Genomic DNA, 26,283 nt, shown 5'->3' on the forward strand with positions numbered 1-26,283 from the left:
CATTTTACCTGAAACACCACCATATGTAAAAAATAAAACTGGTACCTTTCAGAGAAGATTGACATGGTCCCTGTGCAAAGAAGACACCCAAATTTGTGAAGCACTCCATGTTTTTCTTCTAGGTAAACTTGGGACTTTGATGTGTCAATGTAGGTTCATCCTCAGTAAAAAAAGTGTATCATTCTGGTGAGTGATGTTGACAATGGGGGAGACTATGCAAGTTTGGGAGCAGGGGGTATATGGGAAATCTCTGTAGCTTCCTTTCAATTTTATTGTAAAGTTAAAACTGCTCTAAAAATAAAGTCTTTAAGAAAAAAAGTGACATCTTTTGTGATTTTTTATGTGAATTTTTTTGGCAATGAGATTTAAATATTAATAGTGATGAAGTTAATGGAAGTATCAGTAATTTGAAAAGCTATAGACCTATGACCGCACTTTACCTTACCTTTCTTCCCACTGGTTGAGGTCATACAATGGATATGCTTTGGTCAAAAGCACATATTTATGACCAGGCAACTGACCTGAACATAGCTTGGGTAGAAGATTTCTCTAAGAATTTCAGATACTAATTCAAATCACCTGTGGTAGGCACTGTTCACTGAATTACCAAAGCCCTCCACCCACCTCCCGGTTTAACCCCCCCACCCAAATGCATGTACATTCTCATCCTCTAACACAGTAGACACAGAATTTTGTTCAGGGACTTGGTGGAGAGCTTCAGTCTTGGGGAGGCGGGTCTAGCCATGGTCTGGGGCGGAGGAGTGAGCATGGAAACCAGTTCTGGTTAATTAAGGAGAAGTCATGTTTTGGGGAGTTTCAGAAAAAGATGCTTTTCTCGCCGAGGAGGAGGAGACCGAGGAAGCTGAAGCTCTCTATCCCCAAGCCCCCTGCTTCCTGACTTTGAGCATGTTGTGTGAATGTGTGGCACCTGAAGCCCTGCAGTGTCCTGCAATCCTGAAGGGAGGTCGAGACTCACGCAGATCCAGGGACCTGACACCACGCAGGTGCTGAACAGACACCAGCAACACCTACTGTAAGGCATCTGGTTCTGTAAGGGGAAAAGCCTCTTTCTGTGAAGCAGCTAGCAGTGGGGTGTTGTGTTATCTGCAGCTTAAAACACTGTGCTGACGCAACGAAGACACTGTCCTCCAAGTGTGGCCCATCTTGCAGGATTAAATGACAAAATCTTGCTAAATCGAGCTCTTTTATTTTAAATCTACCCTGACACTGAGTTACTGACCCAACAAGAATATTAAATTAAATAGTAATTACTAAATTTGGTCTGCACTAAATTAATTTTGTAATTGGGAGAAAATAGAATATAGAATTTCAGAATATTATTCTGAAAAAAATCACTAAAAGTTATTATTACTTTTGAAAATGTGTCAAAAGTGCTGAGTGGTTAAAGCTCCTCGCACTCTGCTTCGGCAGTCCGGGTTCGTGGATTTGGATCCTGGTCATGCTCCTACTCATGAGCCATGCTGTGGAGGCATCCCACACACAAAACAGATGAACATTGGCATGGATGTTAGCTGAGGGGGAACCTTCCTCAAGCAAAAAAGAAAGGAAGCTTGGCAACGGATGTCAGCTTAGGGTGAATCTTCCTCACCAAAAAAAAAAAAAAAAACACAAACATCTAATTTTTCATGTGGCTATTTAATATTTACTATAGCACAGTGTGTCACAGTCAATATATTAAAACTAACTTGAGTGGATGGATAATGCTGTGAAGGCTCAAAGGAAACAGTAGCTTTTCCTTAAGAAGAATGATTAATTTTCTATTCTAGCCTCTTACAGCATTAAGAACTGGGAGAGACTCTTTAAGAACAGTTAATAGCAACAGTAAAACCTACTGGCTTCTCTTTTTTAAAACTTAATATAGTCCAGAAACTGTTACAGATTTTACATGCATTATCTTGTTTAACCCTTGACTATCCAAAAAGTTTACTTGCCAAAGGCCACACAGTTAGTAAGTAGTAGAAGGCAAGCCCAGGTCTTCTGACCCTCAAGCCCCCTCTCCCACCTGGCAAGAGGCTGCAGCTGTGGTTTCTTACCTTATTCACAACCTTCCTTCTCAAGAACCTCTGCAGCAGTCCCTGCATGGGCTCGCCGTCCCACCGCAGCTGCACCCAGCGGAAATGCTGCTGCACCAGCAAGTCGGAGCCCTGGAGACAGGCCTTGGCGATGGTTCCCATCAGAAAGCAGTTCTCATGAAAGTAGTAACATTCTGCTGTTCCGTTTCCTACAACAAACCAGCGGTCCAACCTCAGCAAGCCACATTATGGGACACGTGCAAATTAAAATAAAGAAAGAACATCATGAAGGATAACTCGTACTCTGGGGAACAGAAAGGTCAGAATGGTCTCCCCACCACCTTTACCTTTTTGAAAAGTACAGGGGCTTTCAGGGCAGCGATTTTCCAGAGGTGCCAAAAAGTCTCCCAATAACTCAGACAATGAAGATCTTTCCAAATTCTCTAAGATGATGATGATTTTCTTCTTAACAGGAGACTGTTTCACTGGGATCAGACATGCTGTGGTCAAACAGGGAAATTCGGTAATTAAAGGTTTTACAAAAACCTATACGAATTGGCAAAAATTTAAGTTTTAGTGAAGATGTGACATTGGGAATGCTCTTAAATTGTGGGAGGAGTATAAGGATTCTGAAAAACAGTCTGGCATTGGTGAATACAGCTGAAGATACACACACACAATGATCCAACACTAGCTCCGTAATAGATCCCAAATGTCCACCAGCAATAGAATGGAAAAATAAACAGGAGTATATTCACACGATGGATTGGAAAGGGAACAAAATACAACTATGAGCAACAACATGGAGGACCGCCACAATATATTAAGAAGCAAATCACAAAAAAGTACATACAATATGATTTCATCATGTAAAGTTCAAACATGTGCAACACTAAATATATAATTTAGGGATTCATACATAGGTAGTAAAACTATAAAGAAAAGCAGAGAAATGACTATTGCTAAAGACAGACTAGTGGTTACTTCCAGAAGGAAGGGTTTGTGAACAGCAGCAGGGGCACAGAGACGCATTCTGGAAGCTGGGAATATTCTATTTCTTGGCCTGGTCAGTGGTTAAATGGTTATCTTATTTAAAATTATTGATTAATCTGTAAATACAGGTAGCATGATTTTATAGATGTGTATTTCACAATCAAAAGGTCAAAACCCTTAAATGATGCTTAAATTTCACATAGGTCAAATATTCATAAAATGCAGACAGGACCTCAGAGAGATCAGCAGATTGCTCCTTCCTTTTTACAGATCTCAGGTTCAAGTGCTTTGGCTAAGGTTTCAGGAACGGTGGTAAGGAAGGACCAAACTCTAGGACTTCTGATCTTCTTTTAGTGGTCCTCCCACTAAAAACAGGAGGACTCAGCTGCCTATCAACCCAAAACGAAAGATGAAAAGTAAATGGAAGATTATTATTATATGTAGGAAAGGAATAAACCAGCGGACAAATGTATTGGAAACAGTGCCTGGCACTTACTAAGCACTCAGATGTTATCAATATCATTGTTAAAAAATATATATAGTACTTCCCACATACCAATGAATTAATAAAAAAATTAAAATCACTTTTTAATATTTTAGAAGATTATAAGATGCTCCGATCTTAGCCAAATTAACCTTGAAAAAAGAGATGAATTTAAAATACCTGAGAGTAATTTTATGAAGTACTCCACTTTTCATGAATACTCATAATAGTATATTATACTCCACTCTTCCTCCTTGTTACTATAGACACGATGCATTTTCACTTTCAAAAGAACTACTTAAATATTGTAAATGAATCTCCTCTGAGACTGAAATAGCTTTTCTGGATGCCAAGAAGCTTTAAAAATGAGAAGACCAGAAACAATAACAGCCACGTCTCAATTTAGTTGTATTTGTGGGGGCTGTTCCACTAGTGTTGGGTGTATGCTGGCCCCCCTTCAACACAGCTATTTATTAAAGAGTGCTAAAATCTGATGCTTCTCAGGGTTCAAATGTTAGTTCCAAAATACATTTATTGTGGAACTACGATAAATATAGTTGGTTAAAACAACAACAGTAAACAAACCTTTTCTACTCAGTGATTAAAAAACAGACCAGGTTGGATGGTTTATGTATCTGCTTTTCTGCAACCAAGGACTAAAAGTCTCCAGTTTTCCTTGTGCTAAGTGTATGGCTAGTTCCTGTGGCCCTGAAACTTCCATGTCCAGCTAGAACATATCTGCAGGAACAAGTAATTGCATTGCAACAAATGTTTATCCAGTGTCCCCTCGCTGTATGTCCTGTGCTAAGTGCTATGGCAGGCCGGAGGTGACTGATTCCAACTGGGGGGATGTGGCATTTTAAACTGGACCTATTACAAGGAATGGTATCTTAACAGACAGGTCAGGAGAAGGCTTTCTAGGTTTAAGAAACAGCAGAGGCAGAAGAATGGAGGTTGGGCAGGGCTCAGTCCTAGAAGGGACTAGGGTATCAAATCAAGGTCAGAATAGCTGAAGAGTGGCATGACGGTGAGCTCAAAGTTGATACACACCTCCAGTCAGGACTGGCTGGCAGCTTGGGGCAGAGCCACATCAGTGGAATGGGATAAAGTGACCACAGCTATGGGCAGCAGCAGTGGCAGGCTGTGTCCCCCTCCCTGGGCTGCACAGTAGGATCACCTGGGATCCATCCCCAGCAGTTCTGATTTAATTGGCCTGTGCTGGGCCTGGGACACTGGCATTTTATGTGCCGCCACAGGGGTGAGACTTGCTGATATGAAGCCTCAGAACCCAGGCACAAATGAAAAGTAAAAGACCCAGAATGTCGTGTCAGGAGGGAGAAACTACCAGCTCTGAGAATCAGTGAGAGTCTTTAAGGAGGGGAATAAAGAGGATTTGACTCCTGCTTTGTGATCTCACTTTGATGCCAAGAGCTGACTGGAGAGGAAAGAAACAGAACACATCTATAAGCTCTTATTGGTAAGGTGAAGGCAAGAGGTAATGGGAGCCTCATCTAGGGCCAGGGCACAAAATGAGAAGGCATTTTGAGATGGAGTCTTTAACCTTAGTAGTTGCCTGTCTTGAGAGGGACAGAGAAGAAATATCAGAGACACTTCTGAAGGATCACCAGAGAAGGGGCTGTACAGTTAACGGAGGCAGTGAGCAAGAGTGCACTGGAGGTGGTGGTGGGGTGACGGGTTATGTTTCAGGCTCAATGTGTTTCATGAGTGAGGCATCCCTTCTGAGAAGTCCAGCAGATGGTGGGACATGAGGATGGCAGCAGCAAGGAGGATTCAGGTTGTGGTAAAATAAATGAGTTTACAGGAGTGCAGGAGGTCTCTTGGAAAGAGATAAACATTCTCCTGAGTCCACAAGCAAAGACTGCATTGCTAACGACTTAATTAATCTAATATTTAATGGACAGCTTGTGCACTAGACAAAAGAGGGTAGGGTTGCTGTTCATAACAGTTGGGTTGGGTTTCTACCTTATCTGTGTTTATCTTGGTTTCCTGTGAGGTGCCAATCAAGGGTCAAATAGACTGGGTTTCTTTGGTGAAAAGCTTTGTCTTCAACACCGCGGGCCTCATGTCCTCAATTTTTCAGTAACATCTACTTCTTCATCTGACCACAAGTTCAACATCCTTGAACAAGTTGGTTCAAAGGCAAGTTTTATTTCAGTTGAGAAAAGCATGTGTCTAGTTCAGCTTATTTAGCATAGTTTCCGTCTAATATATTAACCAACGACAGAAGCAGGAAGTCATTACAGTGTCCCGTCTGAAGGATTAACCAGCCTCTAATGAAGGTTTATGGAGACAAAAAGACACCACCCACCCCATCTTATAGCTGGAGATTCCCTTCGGCCTGTAGCCAAACATCAGCTATTCGGATTCCTTTTGCCTTATGCTACATCAAACCCCTATTTCTGAAACAAATCTGCTCTTTTTGTCCTTTTTTCCTTCCAACTTTATAGGCAATGTCAGCCCTGCTCCTCTTCTGCAGGTCGATAATCTTAATCAGACACCCTCTTGGCTAGGTGCGGGCCACACCCCAGTTTTGTACACCCTTGTCTTAAAAGTTCTGCATAGTTATTTCTAGACCAACACTCATTGGTTTAAAAATAATTACCACATCACACTTCTAGTTAAATCTAGACTTCTTTGTGTCTAAAGTGACCCCAAGTCCATAATCTCCCCCTTGTGGATGGAATGCAGCTCATCTTTTACACTGTCCACTTAAAGTAATGCTCTGAGGGTCTAGACGAGAAGGGGCAAACCTTCAAAGAGCCTCGAGTAATGCAGCTTCCAAGGAGGTGAACTCAGTTATGGAGACTCCAATGACCATATTCTTCCACTATTATTACAGTAATTCCATCTTCATTACTTCTACAAAGGAAAGTTCTCTCAGGAATTCATCATATTATTTTAAAATACTCATCTAGTGTTTTATTTAAATTTTTTTTTTTACTACTTACTGTCACACGTAATTTAAAAAAGTATCTGTCTTGCTAATATAACTCCATACCTTACACTGAGGCAAAATTTGACCCAATTCTAATATATGTTCACACCCTTCTTATAAAATAACAGAGCCATGTGATGTGACTGTCTTTCATGAAAGGCAATATGAAAAGGAAGATGAACGGTATTTTAAAATAAACACAAAATACCCCTTGCTAGCATAAGCGCTACGTCATTCTTTTTGAAGTGTTCTTCTGTTTTACATTCTTTTCTTCACTAGCACCATTTTAATCTCCATATAAGTTTTAGATTCTTAAGGCTAATTATTCAAAATGCATTTGTTACCCTTCCTTCTTGTATTTTTTGCTTGTACACTTCTTTTATTCATTCTTTGTGACTCTCTTCACTGGCTTTCTTCTGCAGAATCATCGAGAAGAACAAATAAGGTAATACAAGTGCTGTGCACAGTGGAAGATGAAAGTTCAACATTCTAACGCCAGCGCAATCCAAGTACAGTGATGCATTGCTTAATGACAGGGATTTGTTCTCAGAAATGTGTCGTCAGGCGACTTCATGACTGTGCGAACTTCACAGAGTGTACTTTCACACACTAGACGGCATAGCCTACTACACATCTAGTCTATAAGGTACTAATCCTAGGGGATCACCGTCATATACGTGGTCCACTGTTGACTGAAATGTCGTTATGCAGCACATTAACTGTACTTTAAATCTCTTTCTTTAAAGAAAATAAGGTTAAAAACCAGGAGTAAATGTAGAATATCTACAAATCAGAGTATTTCTCACTGTAGTAATGTAACCTGATCAATTTAATTTCTTGGTAGAAAAGCAGGAGAGTAACTGATAGACAATTCCTATGCCTTCATTATTCCAAAAGCTTCAATGAAACAGCTTAGAAACCCCTTTTCTCTCATCCAGATCTCTGCCTTCCCCACTTTGTCCTTTTCCATCATCTCTTGACCAAAAGAAAATTCCCTGCTATGTGCTTTCTGCACTACAAAAGAAGTGACACCACACCCATTGATGGATCTTTCCCTCTGGCTCACTCAAGATTCCCTTGCACTACTCAGAGGCCTCTGGTGTTCCCAGCTACTCTACTCAAAGTGAACATTCTCCATTATCTCTTCATTGGTCACCTGTCAATAGGAGTGGGTCCTACTGAGGTAACGATGGTGATAGTTGGACGGAGTTTTAGGAGATGACAATGGACAGCAGCAAGGGTATGATCAGAGGCCAGATCAGAATGTTCTTGACCTAACATTCAGACAATTTTAGTTTTTACCCTGGAGCCAATGGAATATAATAGCAGGGAATGGTCAGGAGTAGTTTTATATTCTAGAGTGAGCCCTCTGGAAGCGTGGGAGAGCTTGTGGAGGGAGAGAGACCAGAGGAAACAAGAAGGGTTAGTGATGAGGCCTCTGGAGTCCCTTGAGCATGAAATGATAGGTGGTAGGGGGAATGGAGAGCAGGCGGTGGAGATAAGATACAGGAAGTAGATTCTGCAGAACTCCAGAGTGACTAGATGTGGGGAATAAGGCAAACCAAGGAATCTACGATAATGCTCAGGTTGCTAACTTGGGCAACTGCATTCAAAGTCTTAGCAGATGAATCTTGTGTTTGTGTCATACTTTTGTTATTAAAAAGAGAAAGAAGGTATTTGATATTTATAAATTACTGAGCCCAATACACAATAAAAGTCCTTTCATATTTGGAGATGATACACCATTTCCTCCATAAGAAAGTCGTTGGAATGGAGATGTTGGAGTCTATTGTTTGAAAACTTCATTTTTCAAATCCAATTCACTCTATCTTTATGCCCTATCATTGACTACTCCCCTCCCAGCTCCTGCATTCTCTAATTTACTTCTTTCTACCACCACTGCAAGCATGTTCTCCTACTTGCTGACACCTGAATATCACTAACATTCCCTTTTTCTTTGCCCATGCTATTTCTTGTATTAGGAGACTCACTCACTCATTTATTGGCAATGAGTGTACAAGAAGAAATAGAAGAATAAGCCATCTAGGAGCTTATATAGCTTATTTACCCCTCAAGGAGCTCACAATACAACACGTGTGTGGGCCAAGGCTAAAGCCCAAATAATACCCTCACAGTTAGATGGGGCACAGAGGTATAAACAGCTCTACTGCTGTTCATCAGAGGGAGTTGTTATATCTGGAGGGATCAGAGAAGCCTTCGTTTGAGGTGTCCTTAAAGCATTTTAACAAGGGCTTTTTCTGTAGTTTCCAGAATGGCAGAAAACATGTCTATTTTAATCAGTACTGTACGACACAGTACTTTGCATAGTGCCTGGCATGTTGTAGAGTGCCTGTGTGGGGTGAGGAGTTTGTGTGTTTACTCTATAATGCCAGAAGAAAGTTGCAGCATGAACAAAGACATAGACAGTGGAAAAGCAAAGGACAAGTGAGTAAGAAAAATCATATTCTTTTAGAGCTTAGTCATCTATTTACAAGAGGGTCAGATATTTCAAAGAAGATACAGAAGGCCAACATGTCCATGAAAAGATGCTCTACATCACCAGGATCTTGAAGAGATATCTGCACTTCTGTATTCATTGCAGCATTATTCACTATAGCCAAGACATGGAAACAACCTGTCTGTCAATGGATTAATGGATACAGAAAATGTGGTACATATACACGATGGAATATTATTCAGCCATGAGAATGAAGGAAACCCTGCCATTTGTGACAACATGGATGGACCTTGTGGGCATGATGCTAAGCGAGATAAGTGAGATAGAAAAAGACAAACACTGTATGATCCCACTTACATGTGGAATCTGAAAATGCCAAACTCATAGAAACAGAGTGGAATGGTGGTTGGCAAGGGCTGGGGGAGAAATGGGGAGATGTTGGTCAAAGGCCACAAACTTTCAGTTATAAGATGAGTAAGTCCTGGGGACCTAATGCACAGCATGGAGACTATAGCGAACAATTCTGTATTATATACTTGAAAGTTGCTAGGACAGTAAACTTTAAATGTTCTCACCACAAGAAAGAAATGGTAATTCTAGGAGGTGCTGGAGGTGTTAGCTAACGGTACAGTGGTAATCATTTTGCAATATGTAAGTGTATCAAATCAACACATTGTATACCTTGAACTTACATAATGCTATATCTCAACAAAAAATAAAATAAAAAAGGATCAGATGAGCAAATGAAGTGGATCAATGTCCTAGAATGCAAGGCCTTGATGGCATCAACTTAGTTCAGTGGGCAATAGAGGGATGTGGGGAGCAGGAATCACAGACAGCTTTTGATAAGGGGTCTGGTGGCTCGTGAAGGATGTTCAGGGAGGAGAAGCAGTAGGCGGAGCAGCCACTTACAGGAAAGTAGATGAGATGTTGAAAAAGGGGGCTTAAAGTAGAGTGGTACTAATGGGGATGGATGAAAAAGGTGCATTGAGACCAACTTGGCAGGACATGACTATGGACTGGCCATATATGGGACAGGGGTGAAGGGACCATAATAGTTGACAACATTGAAAGAACAAATCCCCAAAGTATCTTATACAAACCTGGATTTCTGGCTTCTTCCTCAAAGTCATAAGACCTTAGGACACTGGATCTACACCTCTGCCGGTAGCAAGCTGCTGGAACTGAGAGCAGCTGCCCTCAGGTAGATGGACACATGCCTCCCTCGTTCCCCCAGCCCATCCAGCCTGTTTCACCCCTTAATGTGGCTTTTTGGCACTTGTGGGCATTTAGATTTTCAAGCTTGCCAATAAGACCTGAGTTCCAAGTGTGAGGGACCAAGACATGGGTGCCACTCACCAAATTGGGAAATTAAGAAGAGGAGCTCTTTTTAAGAAGATGCTCCCAAAAGACACAGAAGTGCTGAGTCGGTTACCTGTGCATCCTTCACGACCTTATTCACTACTCTCTGATTTTCTTAGCTAAGTTTAGAGCAGAATTCAGTCTTTAAGTGCTATCTACCCTGATAGGGTGAAAACAAATATTTTAGTTTCTTACTTTGAGATGAAACAAGACTAAAAGTTGAAAAAAATGTAGAGGGCTTTTATTATATTACTAAGGGGAGAACTAGAAATTGTGGCACAGGTGAGTCTTTAAAGAGCAGTGGCTAGTGGTGATTAAGGTCAGGTTCAGGAGCCAGATTGCTTGGTTTGAGTACCACTCTGCTGGGTCCTCGCTGTGGGATATTTGGGCAGGGTACTTAACCTCTTGTCTCAAGTGTTTACATGCTTATAAATCAGTGTTTAGAACAGGACCTATCAGAGTTAGAGCTTAATAAATGTTAGCTATTACTGGTAACATCATCAGAGAAAACAGCTTTCTGTAGCTTTCACTACTTTCTGGCCAAAGACTGACCTGAGTACTACAGCAACATTTAAATTCTGGTGGGATTTTCCTGTCCCCAAAATGTGCTTCTAGCTTTGTGGACTCCTCTTCCCAAACCTGCCCCTTAATTTTATTTCTTGATTTAGGAACTGCTGGTAATTTCTTCGTAAGCCTAGTCAGCAGCTATCCTAGCCACAAGATAGCTCCCTTGATCATGGCTCCAAAGATGAGAGGCACCCCTCCCCCTAAAAAAGAGATGTGAATTTGTATTTCAATTCATCCTTCACCCATTTTGCAACTGCCTCCCTCCTTTACCCCCTCCTCAGGGTCTCTATGGCTTTGAGCCCTTGGAGACTGGAGTCTGGTCCATTTCAGCTCTGTACAGTCACTAGTTATGCTATGCTGTGCAGGGTTACACTAACTCTGCCTGTGGTAAAGCTTGGGGTTGGGGTGTTAAGCTCTGGAGCCTAAGATAGAAAATTCATGAAAATGTTATATTAGACATGTTTAATCATAGTTCTGCCACTATGTGGTTGTGGCAAGTTACTGAAACTCTCTATGCCTGTTTCCTTACCTTTCAAATGGAGAGAAGGATACCTATTTGCACAGGGCTATCTGAGATGAAATGAGCTAATTAACATGAGTAATGTGTTTAGCAAAGTGCCAGTCAACAGCATACCTACGGTTAGGTGGACAAAGTAGTTTGCTCCAAGTACTGCAATAAGTGGTGCTTTGGTTGTAGAGAATTTATGACTCATAATAAAATTTACTAAACACCAACTTGCCTTTTATTACCACCATGCAATTCTAAACAGCCTCAATGATATAATACTTTGTCCCGCTAGGGTAGACTGCTACTACCACCTCCGTACTTGGTATGCCTCTAGTGCCAGTTTATATTGAATGCTACAACAGATGATTTATGAACAAAAGTTTAAAAAATAAGAAAAGAAAATACAGGATGTGCAATAAATTCAATGATACATACATGAAAATATTTTTTTGCCAGTGTTCTCCTAGGTTCCCAATTTTCATCCCATAGCTGCTGAATAATTGAAAAGCTGACTTAAATTTATCCCCAGGCAACAAAGTTTATTTCCTTTTAATGGCATCATTGAAAGTGTGCCTTTCGGTTATCACAATTCAGTTTGCGGCAATTGTCTTACCGCTACTGATGAACAGGTCTACCAGCTGTTCCTTGGAGAAACCAGCATCCACTTCCGCTCTCACTATTTCACAGGAGAATCCGGCAGCCATTTGTCTGTGCTGAGATAAGGAAATAGAACGATTAGTTCTACACAATTTTGAATTTTCAAAGAGAAGGGAGGTGTGCAAGTATCGATACCTTCATGCAGAGTGCAAGCTGATGTGCTATGTAGTCTTGCAAGCTTCCTTCTGGGCCGTGGAAAATGACATTATGATATTGCTCGACCTATTAATAAACCAAGAAGAGACCTTAGGTGAAAATGCTAAGAAGAGAAAAACAGGGACACACAAGTGTGAAATTCCCCTTCTGAGGTCCTCAGCCTCTCAAAAGATCAAAAATAATATTTTAGAGATCAACTTTATTCACTGGGCACTTGAAGTCTTTCATTTTAATGTGAAATACTGGCAAATATGGTATTTATATATTTATGTAGTATTTTATACAGTATTTATTTATTGCAAGAGCTGACATTTGATGAAAAAGCATCCTCTTTCTTCTCTGTTTTCTACAGTGAGGTTCAGTATGTAGCTGGGAACACAGTGCCTCATGTACTTTGTCCCTCGCAGATGTTTTGTAGTTTTTTCTTTATTTTCCCTTGCAGATGCTCTTTAGACTGAATTTTTCCAACGCTTATTTTGCTTTTAAGTGGTTAAATAGCAAGTGATTTCATTAAGGAAATTTTGGAAAATACAAAGAAACATAAAAAAGAATAATAAAAATCACTGATAGTGTCAGCACCTAGAAGCAACCACTATAAATATTTTTGTTTCCTTCCAGCTTTTTTCTTTGCATAGTTGATGTGTGTGTGCACGTGTATGTATATTTATGTATTTTTTTAAGAAGGATACATAAGTGTAATCTTTTCACAGCTATCGTATATTGGAGAATATCTTTGTGTTGACATCTTATGTAAAAGACACTTTGATGAGTATAAAATTCTTGGATCAATTCTCTATATTATTCCATTATGGAATTCAGTGTTTCAAAGAAATCTGGGTAGAGACTGGTCACTTTTACTTTGTAAACTAGAAAATCTCCCACCTGGATCTCTATAGGATTTACCTTTTCCTCCTGTATAAGGATGCTTCACCTGAGAACACATGGAGATTTAAGGTGCAGTGAGATGGAAAGCCAATGACCATCTACATAGAACAACGGCAGTGATGTCGAGCAGGATGTGGAGGGGGAAGTCATCCTCCCACCTCCATCATCCCAGGGCTGAGCTCCCACTCCCAGCCCACATGCTCTCTTCTTAGAAAGGTCTTGCAGAAAAGAACATGAACAGGTGAAGTGTCAACCTAACCAGTATAGTTGATTTAGCTCATGTGTGAAGATTGAGTTATCCAGACTCAGAGAAATGTTAAACACGAAAGGGTCTGTTCTCTCTTTATAATTTGGAATGGGACAATGTAAAGACATATATATATACATATATGTATCTTTGTGCTGTTGTTACTCTATTGTGCTCTGATGAAGCTGCCCCTTCGAGATCATAGGGGAAGGTCACATTCTTGAGGGTGTTTGGGGTGGACATCTGTGGAAACAGTGAATATGCCGCCCTTGGTCCATCATTACAGAAAAGAGGCTGATTCTGGGATATGAAAGGAAGGCTTGAGGGAAAGCTGTTAGCATGGAAGGAAGAGGGAAATTTTTCCTTACTGGAGCCTTTAAGACTTGAGCTTTGGCCTCCAAGGAGAACAAGACATGCTTGGAGGAACTCCAGGAACATGGAGGAAACCCAGGCTTGACCACCCCACTGGCTCTCAGACTGAGCTGAGGAGGGAAGTGGTCCTTTAAGGAACCTCTTGATGTGACTTGGGACTGGGTTTTAGGCTCTGAAGGACAACATATCTGGTAGCCACCAGTGATTTTCTCTGAATATGAGTACTATTCCACTACTGACAAGCCTTCAGGAAAAAAGGGAACAGTTCAATTCATGCCGGGGCTAGGCAGAAACAGGGAGAATGGTGTACTTGGAAGAAACATGACAGTGGCTGTAGCTACCCAAGGAATGTCAGCATCCTAAAGCCAGGAATGAACTCATCAGGGGCTGGCCTGGGCTGTTTTCTGTGGTACTGGGGGTCTGGGAAACAAGCAATGACAGAGGTCTTGGTAAGGACCAAGACCAAACAGGGACTCCCCTGAAGACATAGCAGAGAGAATATCCTAGAAAGTTCAGCTGAGGTTCTGGTTCTAGGCAATGAGGCTATGGAGCCACAAGACTTTAGAGGTAAATTATTATTAAAGAAGAATTATTAAAGAATAACCTGTTTTCATTTCTATCTATGAGATGGGGAAACTTGGGGGGATATACAGATTGTACTCATAATTACAAAATGTTGCCCAGATTTGTCTTGTTGTCGCCTTTTTCTGCTAATCTTAAACGGAACATTGTTAAGTCTTTTTGATACACTTAGACCTTTTTTGGTTTAGGAAATTTTTCCTCCATTATGTTTTGATAATTTCCCCTCTTCTAGTTCTATTTCTAAGGAACACCTATAATGCCTAAGTTCCCTTTCTGTTCTCTGTGAGTGTATCTGTCCCCTTCTCATAACCCTGTTCTACATTCTGGGAGAACTCCTCAAGTAAGTCTTTCAGAACACTGAATAGAATATTCACTATTTCACTTCTGCTCTTTATTGTCTCAAGAAGAATTTTAATGACGTCATCGCACTTTTAGTTGCTCTTAGAGTTCCTTACCTCACCCATCTCGTTTCCAACACTTTTCCTTTTTAATCTAAGCCTGTGCTCTACCATGGCTTTCTTGCTGTGCTTTTGTAGTCCATCTGCCTATATTCTCTAGAGAATGAAAACAATTTTCCAAACTTTTTTTTGTTTTTTTCTAGGAATTTTTAAGGTGTGTTCTTCCTCTGAGTTTTCAGAATGATAACTCCATTCTGTTTTGCGGTAATCTTCCATCGGTATAAAGTTAACTTGTTATTCGTATTATGTACTATGAAACCACAGGAAGAATTTTGCAGTCAAGCAAGATGTGCGGACCATGACTGGCTTCATTCTCTGTCTGCAAATTTTCCAGCTGAATCCCCGCCTTCAGTCATTTGGTGATGACAGGCTGGTGTCTATGGTTGCTAGTTAGACTCCAGGATGCAGCAATGGCTGCAGTGAGCTGAACCTCTGCTGTCCACCATGGACAAACTGCAGTCCCAGAAAGTAGGATGCTTCTGCACCCAACCCACTGAGCGTGCTTATATAACACACTTCCCAGATGCAGCACGCTCTCACCAAAGCCAAGAACTTCCTGCGCACGTATTTCTAGGAGTTTTCGTCTCTGAATGGATGTGGAAGGACCTGTATTGACAGTGGGCAGAGGAGACTATCATGGTGCTGCAAAAAGCCGAGACTATGCAGTAAAGGATATACGCCCAATTTTCTAACTGGTGTCAATCTTGCTTTTTTGAATTGTTAGTAAGATGGTAAGAGAGAAATAAAAGTATTTCCTACCTAATTTCAAGTAGGCCTCAAATAAGTGTCCTAACACTCTCTTACCCCTAAAGGTAGTGGAAAATTTTTACAGATTCTTGCAAAGGGAGACCTCAGTTCTATTCTTCACTGTTATTGTGACTGTTGTGTGTTATTCAAAAGTATTTTTGTGGGAAATTGTGTTAGGTGCTGCTAGCCAAGTGCAATTTTAAACCCAAAGTCTCGAGCTCTTCAAATCAATTCCAAACTGCCATGACTTATTGGGCAGAAATTCTCTCACAAGGAATGGATTGTTTCACACCGTGAAACAGGATACAGATTTTCAAGATTTACGGAATATTCTGCCCACAAGATTTTCAACTAGCATTGCAATTTAATCTCGCCTCACTCTGAAAACAAGAGTGTTCTATTCATTATAGCCATCCTATCAAACTCCCTACACTTTCTTAAGATTGATTTTGAAATCCTATAACAGCAAGAGACCCAGCTTCATAGATAAGCTGTCTTCAATTTCAACACCTCATTTGTCCTGATTGTAAGTTCTTATGAAGTACAGACAGGAAACATTCAATTTAAAATTTCATCGAAAAGGCCATTCACTAGCAGTAAGCATTTTGTGTTCACATAGTCTAATATCCTTTCTGGAATAAGGTAAAATATAAATAAATAAGTGAATTAATAAAGAGAAAAAAATGTACAAAATTCCAGTTCATATATTGCAATGCACATATTCCATTAGTTTCTCTTCATTTCTCATCATTTAACCGGTATTGTTAAATTTTGTTAATGGTATTTTGTTGTATCTTGTCAAATGATATAGCTGTGTTCGTTACGATTTAAGATCTGAAGAAAAAAATTAACTTAATTACTTAGAGACTGTTACTCTACTGAGACTGGTGCAAACATGGAAAGCTTTACCAAGAAAATATATCTGTTCTAATGTTACCGTGTTACATTTCTCCAAATAGCAGGATCTGAGGTATAATAAATACACATGCTCCATGCTTCCAGCAGAGGGCTCTAAAGATAGACAGATAGACAGATGGGCAGGCAGATTTTGGGGCATGGGGTGGGGAGGGGGTTAAATATTTTAATTGTGTTGAAAGCAGATCTGTTCTTTGAAAATGAAAATCAAACTCAACTTCTAAAAGGTGAATTGTAGTCACCAGAATTATCCCCTAAGCATACGTTTGCAGTGTGACATTTTTGCTTATTAGTAAAGGGACACTGGCCTTATTATCACAATTGGTACCAAACCCTTTTATTTTTGTGTTTTCACAGCCTATTCAGGAAGCTCTTATCACATGTCAATTAGTGCTTTGTGAGGCAAACGGACTCTGGATTAAATGGAAACAATGACCTCCACAAAGGCCCATCCATCCCTTTATTTTTTTCCCCCAGTGCTTTTCTGCAGAACAGAGTTTACTGGAGGGGCTCCAGTCTCCACTATGGTCAATGCAGCACCTGTGATGTGTTTTAAGACTCCTGGCATTATTTTAAAGCAATTATACCTCAACTTTTGTTCGGAGTTTCAACTTGTCAGAGTCTGAGGGAAAGCTTCTACTGTCCAGGGATGGTTTTAGTCTAGGTCGTGCAGAGATGCTGAACTCAAAAAAGAATGAAAAATAAAGGTCTTTACTGAGACAATGTAATGGGGATGGCTATAGCTTCAAGTGTCAAGCTTTATAGCTAGGAGTTTCATTCTGACCTCTTCTAACACTCAGTTTTAAAGAACTAATTTATTTATGACTTTAGAGCCACAAACAACACAGTTACCGTCAATTTATTCATATAAAATCCTCCCAAACAATACTGGCACATCCAGCATCAAGGCTACAAAAAACTCGAGTCCTTCATTGTTAGGCAGGGTTTTAACCAGCTGTTCTTTATAGAATAAGAGAACAATGGGAATTCAAGAGAAATGATAGTTCACACACAGTGAGATGCACACACTATATGTTTTTAAAAATTAGCTTACTAAAACTGTAAAAGCCCAAATCAGGCTAGGTTACCAACCTCAAACGAAGACAGGCCTTCATTTATTAACAGAGACATAATAATTTGTGCATTGTAGCTATTTAAAAAAAAAAACAACTATAGTATAGAACTCTTGTTCATAACTGCTCTTTTGTCACTTAGGCTCTAGCACTCAGGAAATCTTCCTGCTCCAGACCTCTGGGCCAACGCTCGCCCCACTGCCCAGAATCTTCTTCCACTATTGCCATGGAAGCCAAAGGACTCATTGGGATTGGAGCCACCTCTTCCTCACAGCAGGGACCTGGCCTCTTCCTTCCACTAGGACCTGACTCAGCCTTACTCCTCCATGCCCTGAAAAAGATCAGGCTAGAACGGGTCATGTGCTAAGGGGATTGACAGGGCTTTGTGGTCTTTCTTAGATACATAACCATCCTTTACAACATTGTTTTTATGGGAATGTAGTAAACTTATTTTGGAATGTACAAAGAATAAGTAGACTCTCCTAGTCAAGATTCTTTTTTTCTTTTTGGAGGAAGATTAGCCCTGAGCTAACATTTGTGCCCATCTTCCTTTATTTTATATGTGGGATGCCTGCCACAGCATGGCTTCCTAAGCAGGGCACAGGTCTACACCCGGGATCCAAACCGGTGAACCCTGGGCCGCGGAAAGCACAATGTGCGAACTTAATCGCTATGCCACAGGGCTGGCCCCTCTCCTAGTCAAGATTTTTGATGATTAACATGGCACATATCTAACAGGTGGTGGAAACGTAAGAATTGCGTCCTAGGGAATTCAGAGTCCTGTATTTTAAAGTAGGGCTCAGATTAGAATGATCTATTCCAGTATTTTTCTAACATAATAATTATTCATAGTCACTGAAGTATTAAAATACAAGATTAGAAATAAGCTAATAAAATTGCAAGTGGTTAAGAAAAAAGTTTGAGTAAATGCACAAAATTCAACCATGATAATAAATTATTAGTGATTCAGAACTCAATTAAGTTAAATGTTTCCTTATTAACTCAAGGATGGAGATTTAAAATTGACTTGTGTCATTTTAACTCCAATGAAAGTATTTGAAAATAACGTCATTAAAAAAACAGAAACAAAAAGCCTGATTTAAAATTTTCACTCCATGTGGTTTTCTTCATGAGGGCTTTAATACATGCATTTTATAAAATAGATTTACACATATATTAAAAACTGGTTACTGAAATCCTTTCTTAACCAACAGGCTAATAACTACAGTCATGCGTCACTTAACAACAGGGATGTGTTCTCAGAAATGTGTCATCAGGCGATTTTGTCATTGTGTGAACATCATAGAGAGCACTTACACAAACCTAGATGGTATAGCCTACCACACACCTAGGCTACATGGTACTAATCTTATGGGACCACCGTCATATACGTGGCCCATTGTTGACTGAAACGTTGTTATGTAGAGCATGAGTGTAGTATTAAGTATGATTACATGCATGAGAATGGAAGATAGCCCAGGTTCAATTCCTGAGGTTTCACCCCTTACTCGCTGAGGACCCTGGGCAAATTACTTTGTCTTGGTTTATTTACCTGTAAAATGGGAGCAACTGGTATAAGTACCTACCTCATAGAATAATTAAATGAGACAACTGATAGAACAGAGCTTGGCATATAACAAATAATAAAATTCAGATAATACTAGGTTTGCATATCTATGGTACAGATTTCCAACAATTCAAAGACATATCAGCGTGCCTACAGTTACTGTGCCACTGGGCAGATATGTCACTCTCTGGCTTAAATCCTTACACTGACTTCCTATCGTACTTGTAATAAAATTCAAAGTCCATGCCATGGTCCTGCATGATCCAGCTCCCGGTCACTTCTCTGACCTCATCACCAGTCTAGACACCTTTGTACCTGCTGTTACCTCTGCTTCAAACACCCTCCATAAGGCTACTGCTTTCACTTCATTTGGTTTTTTGTTTACATGTCACTACAGAAAGGTCTTTCCTATCAACTCCATCCCAAAGCTCTTTCTGGCATCTCATCCACCAGCTCTTTAACTCCTTATCTGCTTTATTTTTCTTTCTACTTGTAATTAGTGCTAGCCATCACATTATGTATTTATTATTTGGCTTTTGATCGTCTTTGCCCACTAGAATGCAAGCTCCATCACTGAAGGAATGCGTCTTTTACAGAGCTATATCCTAAGTTTCTAGAACATTGCCTGCATTTAAGGAGGCTCTCAATAGTTGTCAAACAACTGAATTAAACAACTAAACAGGACACAAAAATGCATAACATATGGTCTAACTCCTTAAGGAGTTTATAATCTTGTCTGGAAGAAGAAACACTGACAACCATTATAATATATTATTATCTCAGTCACTTTAAGTTTTGAAGTGATTGCTAAAATGAGTGAGACGTTTTTATTATCTTTATCCAAGAGTTAATTCTGAGCTTAAAAAAGTCCTTTGTGTATGCTCATTAAATTGAGAATAGAACTAACAACGTTGTTAATTTAGTCTCTGGTTTGTCGGTCATTGTTAGTCAAACTAAGTCTTATCCATTAGGAGGCACCCACAGAAGTGTACTTGGAATACGCTATATACAATGTGACTAGAAGACATTTCCTTTGACAGATTTACTCAGTCAAGGCTAATGTGCAGCTGTAATTCATTTGCATTGCCTTTCTATTCATGTTATCATCTAAACAGGTGAATGAAAAGCACTGAGCCAGAACCTTGCCTGACGCAGAGCTGAGAATGGAGACGGGAGAGAAGTGGTTCTACAGCTGACTCTGCTGACAGCCCTGAGGCTCACATTCCTGAGAACCAGTTGGTCACACAACTTCAACCTTCATTTAAGCAAATCTCCTTATATGTAACCTCAGGCTTACTTTGATGTATTAGGGAGAGGAGACCAAATAGCGAGGAAAAAAGTGGAAGTATAAGATTTAGAAGACACCATCTCTCCTAAATCGTAAGGTTTTTGAAGGTTTCTGTGCTCCTGTGGTTGCTTTTACAAAGGTCAGTCCCAACTCTGAGCCTAGCTAAGGTCAAGGGAATAGTTTTGAATACCTCTTTTCATCAGGAACAAAGACATCAATTCACAGTTAATAGAACAACTTTTGTAAAGGGTTATAGTCAAACCCATTCATTTTTTAAAAGGCTTTCCAAATTAAGGCAGCAAGCAAGATGACTGTTTACTTAATGTTTTAGATCATCAATATTAGTTTTAGATAGCTCTCAAACATACAGACACACATGTGTATCAATCCTGCACAATCCTGGCGTTATCACTCCCGAGCTATGTGGACTCGCGGCTGTTTTACCTCTCTGCTTCAGTTTCCTCATCTATAAAATGGGTGATATTATCTACCTCATAGGGATGTTTTGAGGAGTTAATAAATGTGTATGAGCACTTTGCATATTGCCTGGAGCGTAGTAAATACAGTCATGTGTCACTTAACGACATGAGTACATTCTAAGAAACGCATCATTAGGCAATTTCGCTAACATCACAGAGTGTACTTACACAAACCTAGATGGTACAGCCTGCTACACCCCCGGGCTATATGTCACTAATCTTATGGGGCCACTGTCATATATGCGGTTCGTCACTGACCAAAATGCCATTATGTGGTGCATGACTGTACTGGACAAATACAAAGCAGTAAGTTCATCCATTTTGTAACCAGAACTTGTGACTTTCTCTTGATAATAACACTCTCATTCTTCCTTTTAGTAACGGAACTGTCTAGTATTAGCTGGGTGCACAGTTGTTCAGCAAAAAATAACACCTTCCAGCTAGGCATGAACATCTAAATTCTGGTCCATGGGATATGGGTAGGAATGATGTGTGCAACTCCTCTGAAAGGAAGGGCTTTGCCCTCCAGGATTTCTTCCCTCAGGCTAGAACCTGGGTGTGGAAGAGGTGACTCTTTGAGCAATCCCACACAAACAACACCCTGGGGCATGGTGGCGTGCTGAGAGAGAAGCTGCTGAGATCCTGCAGGGGTCACCCTGTCCCTTCACCCTCCTTGAATCTCTCACCTGCTGGGACTTAGATGTTGGAGAAAAATAGATCTCTATCTTGTTTAAGCTATAATTGGTTGGTTTCTGTTAAAGTGGCCAAATCAATATTCTAACTAAAGCTAGCATATTTACTCAATTTTAAATTATGAAAGTTTATAGCAAGGTATTGTGATATTTATAGCTAGGCTCTTCCTTCTTGACCAGTTATTTGACGCTAAGTCCTTGTTAGCGAAGACAACCTCCTCCTGCCCAAATTAAAACACTTCACAAGTCACAGGTAGTCTCTGGGTCCAGGCAATGGACACCTGGATGACTGTGGCGGAAATCCATAACTAAATGACCAGCAGCCTTCCAGGGAGGGGGCTGTTGAGGAAGGTCATGGGGTCAGAGCACAGGGCACAGGGTGAGTTGGGGCTCACACTCTTCTAAACATAAATATGGGCTACCCAAAATTCCAGTGTCAGGGATGGGAGTATAAGACTCCAGTCAGCAGCGTCCACCTACCAGCCTGAGGTAGTTCTGCAGCATCTGAAGAGGAATCATAGACGTGTAAGTCACACTACTGAGGCAGCCTTCTTGAGGACCTGTAAGAAAAAAGTACACAGAAGGAAAATTGGCTCTTCCTTGTTAAATATAAATGATCAAAACACAACAGAATCTATCATAAAAGATGCAATATATCTGTTCACTTACGTAGGCAGAGCTGATACTTGGCCAAAAAGCACCAGTGTGCCTTTACCATTGTGAAAATAGTCTAACACTTTGTACTGGCTGGTAAACAGCCACTGTTGCCGGCCTCCTAAGAGCTCCCCAGCTGCTGCATCCTCCCCCCAGGAAGCCTGCCTCCCAGCAATCACAGCCAGGCCTCCAGGTCCCAGCTCCAACACTGTAGCCGGTATCTGCTCTGAGAGCTGGATTCAATATTTTACTGTTTATAAGCAAATGTTATCAGAGATAATACCAATCTTTAGAAAGTTCTAGCCTTAGCCAGCATTAATGCATGGGTCTGGAGTCTCTCTTTAGATCTATTCCCCAACTTTCCCTCCAATTCTGCCACTCTCTCAATATACTGTTTGGGCATAAAGGAATTTTCTGGAATGGTCTCACACTTTTTTCTCCCCCAGACTACAATAAGTACAAACAACAAAATAAAACTTTATTAGCTGAAACTGAATTTTTAAAGACTCCATTCCCAAGTATGGGAAATAAATGATGAAATCAGTAGCCTTTTAGAGTCAAGAGCTGAGAAACTGACAATTCCTACATCACTTACTAGCTGTATGACCTTAGACAAGAAAATCAATCTCTCTGAGACTCAATTTCCTTATATATAAAATGAGGGTAAACAGAAACACAGATTTCATTGGGTTGTTCTGAGGATTGAATGAATTTATACTTGTGCTGTAAACAACAGGGCCTAGCACACAGTAGGTGCTCACAAACCATGAACTTGTCCCATTATAATAATATGGATCATACACTGTACTTGACAGTCACGAAAGACATTTCTGTTAACATGGTCTCTGTCACTCTCTCATCAACGTGTAAGTTTGGCCTCTGGCTTGTTCCTACTGAGATGCAATCAGAAATGCAGCAATCAATGGTCAGGACACACCTCACAACAGGTGTCAGGAGCATGGCTTTTGATTCTTCCTCTCCTTAATTAAACATTTCAAAAAACATCTAATGACTTAGTTTAGGGGGAGTCACACTCACATGTGCATGACCAGAGGATGCAGGACAAAAACCATGCAGATTTCAGAACTGGTACCGAGAAACAATCATGAAGCAAACCCTTTACCATCATTACCTCAGTCTGGAATACCTTTACCTGACAAAAGCACGGTGATCTGCTCGGCTTTATTCTTCCTCATGAAGTCCCATGGGGACTGGGTGAAACTCTGACCTGCTGACCACGGCACATTTCCTAGTTGAGAAAAATAAAATGAAAAGTCAAGAGACGCTTGAAAGTAATTTTTTTAATACGGGTCAAGGTACAATTTCCTCTGTGAGAACCCTAAGGAATCCAGAGTTTAAACTGCCAAAGGCATGCACAGAACATGTAAAGGGTCCCACAAGGGGTTAACTCCCTAATACAATTTTTGTTGAAGGTCAAGAGGAGACCTTCAAACTATGGGCTTTTCCAAAGCCTCCATAGGAGAGATTAAGAGAGAAACCTAGAGAGTGAAAATACAACTAAATATTTCTAGGGTTAAGTTTTCAAGAACAAAGCTGATCACAACCTTTCATGGTTCTTCTAGTGCCTGCTTCACAAAGCCCAAGCACTGTGGATGGGACAACAGGCCCTTGGTGCTCTGGACCCTGCCCCCATTTCCAACAAATTTTTAGATTCAAGAAAAAACAGGTAATTTCAGGGGCTTAGAATAAAGCAAGCCTTCTCACAGTCTGGGCCCTCTGCTCACTCTTGCTCAGAAAGGGCCCCACTTCACAGGTGTCTACTCAAGGGAGGGATTAGTGATAAGTACTTGTTCCATCTCTTCCCTTCCACGGGTCAATTCTTAAATACTTATTTCAGCACAGCCCCAACACACATGCATACCCCTCCTATAATTCTCTGCTTTTCTACTGGCCTTGGTCCCTTTAACCTAAATTAGGTTAATGTAATACAGTAAAATCATTTACGTACACGCATTAATAACAATAATGTTATAGTGATCAATTATCAAGTGGCTACAGCAAGGCACCAAAGTAAGCCCTTTATCCAAAAACGCAATGATTTTTAGATCTGCAATGCTACCAGGGTGCTCCACACCTCAGTGACAAGCACGAACACTGGAAGCCTCAAGCCTTAGCATCCATTGCTCACAGAGGCAAATCTATCCCATGGTGGTGATACCCATTTGCCTTTGCCAGTTTTCAGATTAGCTGGAGGAGGCTGATGGTAGAGGGCCATTTCCTTCAAAACCTGGCTGTGCGACTTTATTTATCAGACCCCTGGGCGGAACCACACCTTGAATAACACTCTGCTGTATGGACAAAATGTGTTCCTGACAATCATTTATGACATTTTCTTTGTTAATTTTTTTTTTTTTTGAGGAAGATTAGCCCTGAGCTAACTACTGCCAATCCTCCTCTTTTTTCTGAGGAAGGCTGGCCCTGAGCTAACATCCGTGCCCATCTTCCTCTAGTTTATATGTGGGATGCCTACCACACCACGCACGGTATACCAAGCGGTGCCATGTCCACACCCCGGATCCGAACTGGTGAACCCCAGGCTGCCGAGAAGTGGAACATGTGAACTTAACCGCTGCGCCACAGGGCCGGCCCCATTTATGACATTTTCTTAACACAACTATTTAATTATATAATAATTCTTCTATAATAATTATAATTATTTTAATGATCATGCCAAAAAGCCATAAAATTAAGCTGTCATGAATAATTTGCTTTAAAAACTGGTGGTAATATGTGTTTTGAAAGTGTTTTAGTATATATGAGTGAACAGAATAAAACACATTCTGATATAACAAGCTGATAGATTAATCGCATGGTGAAACTCATTCTTCCCTCAATCTTAACCTTCCTTTTACAACATGGTGCTGTTGAAAACACACAGGCGTTCCTATCAGACAGACTGGGATTTGAACTCTGACTGCTTTGCTCCTTAGCTGTGTGATCTCACGCACGTCATCTTGTAACTTGTTTAGTTATCTGTAAGATGAGCTTGTTGTAAGGACTCGCTGAGGTCTCGTATATAAAGCGTCCAGCACAGTTCTGGCATAGCAGCAGACTGCCCCTAGTTGTTAGTTCTCCTGGTTTAAGAGGAACGAAACCAATCAGGGACAATTCACATTTATAGAGCACTTATTATGCTCATCAGAAAGCAGATCTTATCTTTATAAGTTCTTCAGAGTATGTTTTATGGTGCCTATCAAACAGAAATAACCAGGTATCACCTGACTCATCCTATTTGGAAGCTTTGACTGTATCTTCAGTAGAGTGCATCTTCCAACTCTAGACTTCATTAGGGCTCCTGTCTTGGAGGTAAGGTGTTAATGTACCGCATTCCTGGCACAGCCCAAGTACAAATTTGGAGCTGTGTTCAGAACTTGTGCATCAGCAAGCAGCTGCAATGTGGTTAGTTTCTTGCATTTATCAAAATAGCAAGTGCAATCATAAAGCCTCATCAAGGGCTTTTATGTTCTTTACTCTCTAAGTATTATTTGAGGCACAAAAGCATTTTTATACTAACAGGCAACATTATGTAATGGCTGCATTGTGAACATTCAAGGTTTTCAGCACCAGCAGTTGCCAGAAGTGAGCTTTGAATGTATTTAATCAATGAACTAAGTATCAGGTTATTGAGCCCATAAACATAAATAAACCCAGGAATTTAACTTCTTCTCCATTGCAGGACTGCTGATACCTAGCGTGATGGATCGCACACTGCTTGCACCGAGGCCAATGCTGGAGTCAGTCGTGTTATTAAACTTCATGTCTTCCAGACTCCACCATCCATCAGAAGAGATTGCTTGGAAATGATTTGTCAGAGCTTGACTCACTGCTTTTGAAAAATCATCCCATGATGTCTGTTTGCGGATATTTAAAGCACATATTGTGTTTTCGCATTCAAAGTCATCGGAACCATAGTTGCCTGGTTGAATCTCACCCACTGAAATCCTTAAGGGTATTTTAAGGGCATCTGTTGGAAGAACAAAAGAATTAAGAAAAAAAAAATCCTGATAGAAGAAAACAGCAAATAAGCACATATGAACATTTTAAAAACAAAGGAAAGGGCAGCTATCATATTTCTTTAAAGAACATTAATTGAATGTTCTACTAGAGTAAACTTTGGTCTCCCAGTCTC

General features: G+C 40.4%; 1 protein-coding gene and 1 non-coding gene across 9 annotated transcripts in view; one reads left to right on the forward strand and one right to left on the reverse strand.

The window, feature by feature from the left end:
- The window catches only part of CTTNBP2 (cortactin binding protein 2), a 153,063-nt gene that overhangs the window by 17,376 nt on the left and 109,404 nt on the right, over positions 1 to 26,283 (reverse strand). For all 8 annotated transcript variants that reach the window (XM_070616386.1, XM_070616390.1, XM_070616391.1 and 5 more), the window contains 7 exons: positions 25,843 to 26,118; positions 23,287 to 23,382; positions 21,960 to 22,039; positions 12,154 to 12,240; positions 11,975 to 12,074; positions 2,381 to 2,533; positions 2,055 to 2,242 (listed from right to left, as the gene is read on the reverse strand). In XM_070616386.1, the coding sequence (XP_070472487.1) occupies positions 2,055 to 2,242; positions 2,381 to 2,533; positions 11,975 to 12,074; positions 12,154 to 12,240; positions 21,960 to 22,039; positions 23,287 to 23,382; positions 25,843 to 26,118 (980 nt within the window). The remainder of the gene's footprint in view (positions 1 to 2,054; positions 2,243 to 2,380; positions 2,534 to 11,974; positions 12,075 to 12,153; positions 12,241 to 21,959; positions 22,040 to 23,286; positions 23,383 to 25,842; positions 26,119 to 26,283) is intronic.
- Positions 14 to 115, forward strand: LOC139083154 (U6 spliceosomal RNA). The gene has a single exon (XR_011539723.1). It is a non-coding gene; the product is annotated as a U6 spliceosomal RNA (small nuclear RNA).

Source organism: Equus przewalskii, chromosome 4, assembly GCF_037783145.1.
Source record: "Equus przewalskii isolate Varuska chromosome 4, EquPr2, whole genome shotgun sequence".
Classification (NCBI taxonomy): Eukaryota; Metazoa; Chordata; class Mammalia; order Perissodactyla; family Equidae; genus Equus; species Equus przewalskii.